This window comes from Fragaria vesca, linkage group LG5 (assembly GCF_000184155.1).
Source record: "Fragaria vesca subsp. vesca linkage group LG5, FraVesHawaii_1.0, whole genome shotgun sequence".
Taxonomy (NCBI): Eukaryota; Viridiplantae; Streptophyta; class Magnoliopsida; order Rosales; family Rosaceae; genus Fragaria; species Fragaria vesca.
Window position 1 is genome coordinate 9,001,811 of NC_020495.1, and position 7,271 is coordinate 9,009,081.

A 7,271-nucleotide genomic window follows, 5' to 3' on the forward strand; every position below is an offset into this window, starting at 1 on the left:
CTTCTTATATATATATATATATATATATATATATATATATAGTTTACCTAATAGTACATTTGACATGACAAGCTTCAATTTTAATTTCAGAATGTTGGTAGAGCAATTGGAGAAGGTGGATGTCACTCAGATGGAATTGAATGCCCAAATTGCATTTTGGATCAATGTTTACAACGCTCTGCTTATGCATGTAAAGATTTCTTAACCAACCATTGTTTCTCCCTTACTAGAATTGCAAGTATTCATGGTTTTCTCCCTACGTTTGTGCAGGCATATTTAGCGTATGGAATTCCCAACAGCTCTTTAAGAAGGTTGGCCTTGTTCCATAAGGTAGTTCCATTCTTTGCTAGTCCAAGCGGTTTTGCTGTCAGCTTAATAAGGAAAAAAAAAAAAAAAAAACACTGCATGTATTTATATATTAGTACTTTGGCTTAAAGCTGAGTGGATAGACCCCATTCTCCTAGCCCTGAAGGTGTGTTTTCGATTTAAAAGAGAAAGATGATGAACTTCTGGTATAGTGCAGGCTGCTTACAACATTGGGGGTGTTGTCATCAGCGCAAATGCCATAGAGCAATCCATATTTGGATTCCAAACACCCAGGATTGGATGGGTACTCACCAAACTCTTATCTAAGAATGTATACGAAATGTCTTTTGATCTATTCCTTGAAATTGGTTTTATTTTCTTCTGCATTTTAAATATAAAGTAGAAACACCATATTATATATATCATGTAATCTTCTTCTGTGTTTACAGTGGCTCGAAACGTTCCTCTCAACTGCCTTGAGGAAGAAGTTTGGGGAGGACAAACAGCTTCGCAATTCAAAATTGGGTCTCCCAGTTTCCGAACCCCTTGTTTGCTTTGCTCTTTGTACCGGAGCCTTTTCTGATCCTGCGGTAATTTATTTTGCTAATTGCTCCTTTGTTTAGTATCGATGAGTATTATTGTCCGAATACTTGCTGAAGTTTATTACTGTCTTCCTTATTGGTACACAGATTTGTCAATCATGGTTTTTTTTTTCTTTCCCTTTTGGTCAAAAATACTACAATTAATGACATCCAAATTGTGTAAAATGCAACTGGAAACAGAAAGTAACACCAAAGAACAGATGAACAATACAATAGAAGAGAAGCCACTGGTACTGAACCCATTTTCATGGCTTACACCTAGGAACAAGCAGTAGTCTAATGTAGTGCTTTAGTGCATGATTTCCCCTTTAAATTTCTGTTTACTTTCTCGCTTGTCTTTACCATGTTTCTTCATAAGAAGCCTGATGAAATTTTTTACCATCAATATTGTTTATTCATCATTAAAAATCATTCTTCAAAGCACATTAAGACTGATTCATGTTTATTGCTTGTAGTTAAAAGTCTACACAGCCTCAAATGTTAGAGACGAGCTTGAAGAAGCGAAGAAAGAGTTCATCAGAGCAAATGTAGTGGTAAAGATGTCGAGGAAAGTTCTTCTACCAAAGATGCTTGAAAAATTTTCTAGAGAAGCATCTTTTAGCTCTGATGATCTTCTAAAATGGGTCACTGATAATGTTGATAAGAAGCTTCAGGATTCAATTAGAAACTGCATTGGTCATAAATCCAGCAAGAAGCCATCTCATATCATAGAGTGGTTGCCTTACAATTCAAGGTTCAGATACGTGTTCCCAAAGGATCTAGCAGAGAAGCCATGGTGGTTTTGACTTGTGAGAGTCATTCCATAAAAAATCCATCCTTTGCCAGCTTTTGGGGGTGCCAATAGTTCATCACAGTGGTCAATGATGCACTAGCGGATTACAAGCTTCTTCTGCATCAGATCTTATTAATTTCAATACCACTATGTATGTGTCCCTAGAATCCTCCCTCTCATAATAGCTTTGATGACCTTGATTGGTTCAGTCTAACACTGTAATTAACATTACGCTCACTCTCTCAGGCTTGCAGCCGTTGTAGTTTAAATTTCAGACCTTTATTTGTATATGGGAGATTAATGTTCATAATGTTGTAGCGTTGTAAGAGGCAATTTTCGCACTCAATGACGTGCATTAGTCTCTTTGTTACTCTCCATCTGTTCATTACCGAAGTAAAATGAATTGGGAGTCTCAACTTCATTCTAAATCTCCTCCCTATGGCAGAGTTGAAGCTTTAAACATCAACTTGAAAGACGGCACATTTATACAAGTATGATGAGAACTTCTGCTTGGCAAACTTTATTCCTGCGGCTCTATAGAATGGTAACATCTTCACACTATTGTGAAGAATCTTGATGGGCACAGAGCAAGTAATCATCATGTCATGCAAGGCAGCATGGTTCATGATAGTGTTACATGCCAAAAAAGAGTGGAGTTGTAGCCTCCCTCGATTGCAAGCTAGACGCATACCATAAGGTGCAATCGCCATTTCTGAACTACACAAGAATCACTAGAAAATCATGCAAAGCGGTTAGCTACTAAATCATTTCATTTCCTAAATCCAACATTTGTTAGCACCGAACTATTGCATGATTTCCAACTACCTCATTCTGAAAGCTGCTATACAATACCATCAAAATTTGATAATAATGTGTCATTTGTGCACCAAAAGGTCAACTCTCTGGAAGTTGTTGATGATCGAGGAGCTATTGCATGATTTACGTCAATAAGAATTGGCTTAAAATGCTAAAAGGAGAGGTTGCGAAGTGAACTAATTACATTTCGTAGAACTTTTGAAGGTAGATATAGTTTGGTGTTTTCTTTTTTCCTGAAAAATGTAAAAGGAACAACTATAAAACAAAATTGCGAGGCACACCTTCTTTCCACACATTCCTTCCGGCTAATCTAAGTGGAACGCTGAAGACACGATAAAAGGAAGACAATAAAACCTAATGCAAAGAGCAACATGGGAATGCACGAAATCAACGGTATATATGACGGAACACCATAAAATTAAACTGAGCAGCAAAGCTGATGATATCATTTACCATAACTTTAATCCTCAAAAGAACATCTATCCGTTAACGTAAAACAGTTAATAAGAATCTTAGAGTCGCTTTCAATAAGAACATATTGTCTAATATTTTTTTGAAGTTCTTACGTCTAATAGTTACTACTTACTAGTTAGTAGATAGATTTTTAGGGCTTAAACCTTAAAACTGAAAGTCTCACCTGAACAAAACAAAAGAAAGAAAAAAGAAATTCTTATCCACATCACATGGGTCCATCATGAAAACCGCACAGAGAAAGTACTCACATAATCACACTCTTGTACTCTATCCACTCCGCTGACCCTAATCCAATACCCCGCCACGTGTCACCCTCTTTTGGATTTTTTCCACTTCCCCTCACCTGCCTGTCACCTATCATACCTCAGCCTCCCACCCTCACCGTCCGATTCGAATCACCCATTTTAACACATTCACAATTACAGGGTCCCACGGAACTTCAGAATCTTTCATCAACCACTCATAGTACGCCACGCGTCGCGGGTCTCTTTTATTACCCGTCGGATCCTTGCCCATTCCACGAAATCGTACCCGTTATTTCAAATTTTCTCTTTTTTCCGTTTTAAAAAAAAAATTAATTTTCTCTTGGCATTTAACATTTTCTCTCTCTAAAAAGTCGAGATAAAACAAACAAACAAAAAAAAGAGCCACAGTTTCATCACACACTCTTTCCTCTTCGTTTTCGTCACTCCCTATTTTGATTCCGCCGGAACCCTAATTCGATCTGCCGGAAACTCCACCACTCCGGTAAGCAAACCAAAACCCTCCGCCTCCGCTTTTTCCCTTTTTCTCCGTTACGGCTGTTTCTCTCGCGTATCAGAAATTAGGCGAGTGGTGATAGAGAGAGAGAGAGAGAGAGACTGAGTTGTTAGGGTTTGGTTTTGGTTTTGCAGATGAGCGTAAGATTGGGGAGAAGCTGAGGGCCGGATTTCGTCACCGGATGGAGGGAGGTAGCGTCTCTACACTTGTTACTTGTTCTGGTACTGTTCAATTCTCTCTATTTGCTTCTCTCTGTCTGTAAAATTAGGGCTAAAGTAATCTGCCTTGCTTTCCTATCAAACGGTGAGTTTAATTGGAAATGCCGAAGCTTTAAATTTCAATTTTACGATTATTGTTCTGTTTAGTTCTCCGGGTTGAAGTGAGTAGGAGCGAATCGATTTGTGAATAACCGATATTTAGTGATTAGTGAATAAAGGTGGAGTCTTTTGCCAGAGTCACCTTAGGAAATCAAAATCTAGTCTGGTTGTCTAGTTCAGACTTGGTTTTCGAGTGATCGATAGGTAGATATTCAGAACTTAATCTAGGATGGAAGTTTAGTTTTACTGTTGTCTTTATAATCTAGGGTCGAAGGATGTTTTTGAATTTAGAAATTTGCAGCATTATAGAGGTCAGCATGTATGCGTTTAGTTACCGTTTCTTTCTGTTGACTAGCTTCAGGTGTTTATTATATGCTTTTTATTGCTTTTGTTTTGGATTGATGCTATAGTTCTTTAAAAATATGCTTGTAAGCACTTTTTCCAAGGGAAAAATATATTTGGTGCCATTGGATATTTGAGTGCGGTTTCCTTAAACATTTAACAACGAAGACAGTTGTAAAGCTATGACACGTTGTTTTTGTTTTTTTTTTTTTCTTTTATGCAAGATGATAGTCGTAAATATTTGCTGCATCTAGTTATCTACTTGCACATAGTTTTATCTCACTGTAGCAGCTATCTGGGAATTTTAGTTTTGATTTATTTATGATTACTGGGTTTGAATTATCTGTCTTATTATTATCATTATTTCTTATCTTCTTTGTAGGGATTTACCCATGGATTATGATGACAGTGATTTTCAAAGCCAGAATCTCCATTTAGCTGGTGAAGGGAGCACTGATTGTCCTCCAGTTTTACAGCCATATTGTCTTCCCAAGTTTGATTTTGATGAGGGGCATTTGAGGTTTGATAGTTTGGTTGAAACTGAAGTTTTTCTTGGCATTGAGAGTAGTGAAGCTAACAACTGGATTGAGGATTTCTCTCGTGGGAGTAGTGGGATAGAGTTTAGTCCAAGTGCGGTAGAATCGTGCTCTATATCAAGGCGAAACAATGTTTGGTCTGAGGCCACATCCTCAGAATCTGTTGAAATGCTATTAAAATCTGTTGGGCAGGAAGAAATAATTCCCGCTCAGACTATCTTTGAGGAATCAGATGCGTGTAAGGAAGTGGGCTGCATAAAGCAAATGGAGCCGAATTTGAAGAATGATGATAACATTCTCACTGAAATAGGGGATGTTAGAGATCTAGAACATTCTACTTCACTGCCAGATGAGATTGCTGGAAACCTTTCTGGCGTACAGGATGTTGGAGATCAGCCTCGACTTGAGGATGCTTCACAAACTCGGGAAGTTGAATTACCGGTTGATGGAAATTCAGTTGTTTTGGATCCAAATTCTATCGGTGATCAGGACAGGCTGCCTGTAACTAAAGGGTGTCTGTCTGATGAGAAAGGAAATGATGTGAATAATATGGAAATTGATAATTTGTTTGATTATCCTCCAGATAATAAAATGCATGAAGATTCATCTGCTTCAGAGATGCAAGTTGATATTGTGATGACTTCTGTGCAAAGTTTTGTGACAAGTAGTGATGAGTTAAATAATCAAGATGCTCCACATCATATAATGGATATTAGTGAAGAGAATCCAAGCGGTCATGTGGCAAGCATAGATATTCAATGTAGTAATGATTTGGACAAACCTCATTGTCCAGCATCAGAGGTGGACTGTGTAAAGGAAGAAATTGCAAATGAAGATACTGTTACTGATGTGCAGGAAGCAGCTAATGTTATGATGCAAGGGGATTCTATTCTACCTACAATGGGTGGATGCAGTGAGAGTGAATATCCTGGAGTTCTTACTGAGACCAATAAATGTGAAGACATGGTAGTGCTTAAGGACAGTGATGTTGATTGTGATCAATCTACAATGACCAACACAAATGAGCTTAGGAACAACCTTGGCGAAGTTTCTTCCAGTCCTGATCATATCCTGAAAGGAGAATCTGACTTACATACAGTGGACAGATGCACTGACAAGGAACAACCTGGAGTTCTTGATGAGACCAAGAAATGTGAAGATGTTATCTCTTTTAAAGATACAGATGCTGATGGAGTTTCATCTAATTTGAACCAAAATGACAGTGGTTATGGCTCTGAGCTTCAGAACAGCAATGCTGGAGTTTTGTCTGGTTTAGATCCTAGCCTGAAAGGGGATTCTAGCTTGCATACAGTGGATGTATGCTGTGACAAGGAGTCCCCTGAAGTTCCTGCTGATACCGACAATAGTGAACATGTGGTCCCGTTGAAAGATACAGATATTGGTGGTGATCAATCTAAATGTCATGCACATAAGTTATCTCCAATGGCCTACGGGAGTGACACGGGGCATGCAGTTGAACTTGGCAACAGCATTTCTTCCTGTGTAAGCCCTATATTGACAGCGGATAATGAGTTACATACAGTGGATGCAAGCAGTCACAGGAAATGCTCTGATGTTCCTGCCGAGACCACTAAATCTGAAGACATGGTGTTGTCAAAAGGCACAGATACTGCCGGTGATCATTCTAACATGAGCCCACATGTTTTATCACCTGTAGCCTACAAAAGTGATACTGGGTGTCCAGATGAGGTCGGGAACAGCAATTCTGGAATTCCTTCCAGTCTAGATCCTAGTTTGAAGGTGGATTCTGGAAAGAATAGCGAGGAGGATGGAATGAAATGTGGTGGCCAATCCCTTGATAGTGAGAGTTTGGTCAGAAAGTCTGAGGCTTCTATGACAGTCATTGAGGAAACTGATGTTTTTAAAGGAAAAAGTGATGAGATTCGGGAAGTTTGTTCTTCAGCTGAAATGCCTAGTGAACTGCATGTGACTGGAGCTTCTAAAAGTCCTCGTGATGCTGTTGGAGTTTCTGCTGAGGAATTAAATGTATCGTCTTATAATCTGGGAGAGAATACAGAAAGGTGTTCTGATAATGAAGTTTACAAAGAAGGCATATCTGGAAAATGTGACCTGGACCTCTCTTCCATTGAAAAGGATACTTCAAAATCGATCATTGAATCTAATATTATGGATTTGGAGCTTGTCGGATCTGTTGGTAAGGGAGATGGGTTGTCAACGATTCTTGAAGATTCTGCAGAGAAAGATGTGATTCCAACACAAAATCATGATGTTGATGGCAGTGCATCAGGTATGCTTTGAAATTGAGACTGGATGGACAGAAATTTATTATCAACTAAATGTACTAACTTGGACCTCTCTCTCTCTC

At 38.6% G+C, this 7,271-nt stretch overlaps 3 protein-coding genes across 3 annotated transcripts in view; all 3 read left to right on the plus strand.

Annotated features, from left to right (window-relative positions):
- The window catches only part of LOC101298611, a 6,262-nt gene extending 4,274 nt beyond the window's left edge, over nucleotides 1-1,988 (plus strand). Inside the window, exons 7-11 of the mRNA XM_004301143.1 lie at nucleotides 91-190; nucleotides 271-330; nucleotides 524-610; nucleotides 756-896; nucleotides 1,364-1,988. Coding sequence (XP_004301191.1) covers nucleotides 91-190; nucleotides 271-330; nucleotides 524-610; nucleotides 756-896; nucleotides 1,364-1,693 — 718 coding nt within the window. The 3' untranslated portion in view covers nucleotides 1,694-1,988. The remainder of the gene's footprint in view (nucleotides 1-90; nucleotides 191-270; nucleotides 331-523; nucleotides 611-755; nucleotides 897-1,363) is intronic.
- A 1,639-nt stretch (nucleotides 1,989-3,627) lies between these two features.
- Nucleotides 3,628-5,468, plus strand: LOC101298899. The gene is made up of 4 exons (XM_004301144.1): nucleotides 3,628-3,717; nucleotides 3,864-3,950; nucleotides 4,771-5,365; nucleotides 5,457-5,468. The coding sequence occupies exons 3-4, from the start codon at nucleotides 4,781-4,783 to the stop codon at nucleotides 5,466-5,468; spliced, it is 597 nt and encodes a 198-aa protein (XP_004301192.1). The 5' UTR covers nucleotides 3,628-3,717; nucleotides 3,864-3,950; nucleotides 4,771-4,780.
- A 39-nt stretch (nucleotides 5,469-5,507) lies between these two features.
- Nucleotides 5,508-7,271, plus strand: part of LOC101301199 — a 9,611-nt gene continuing 7,847 nt past the window's right edge. The window contains exon 1 of the mRNA XM_004299380.1: nucleotides 5,508-7,193. Coding sequence (XP_004299428.1) covers nucleotides 5,516-7,193 — 1,678 coding nt within the window. The 5' untranslated portion in view covers nucleotides 5,508-5,515. The remainder of the gene's footprint in view (nucleotides 7,194-7,271) is intronic.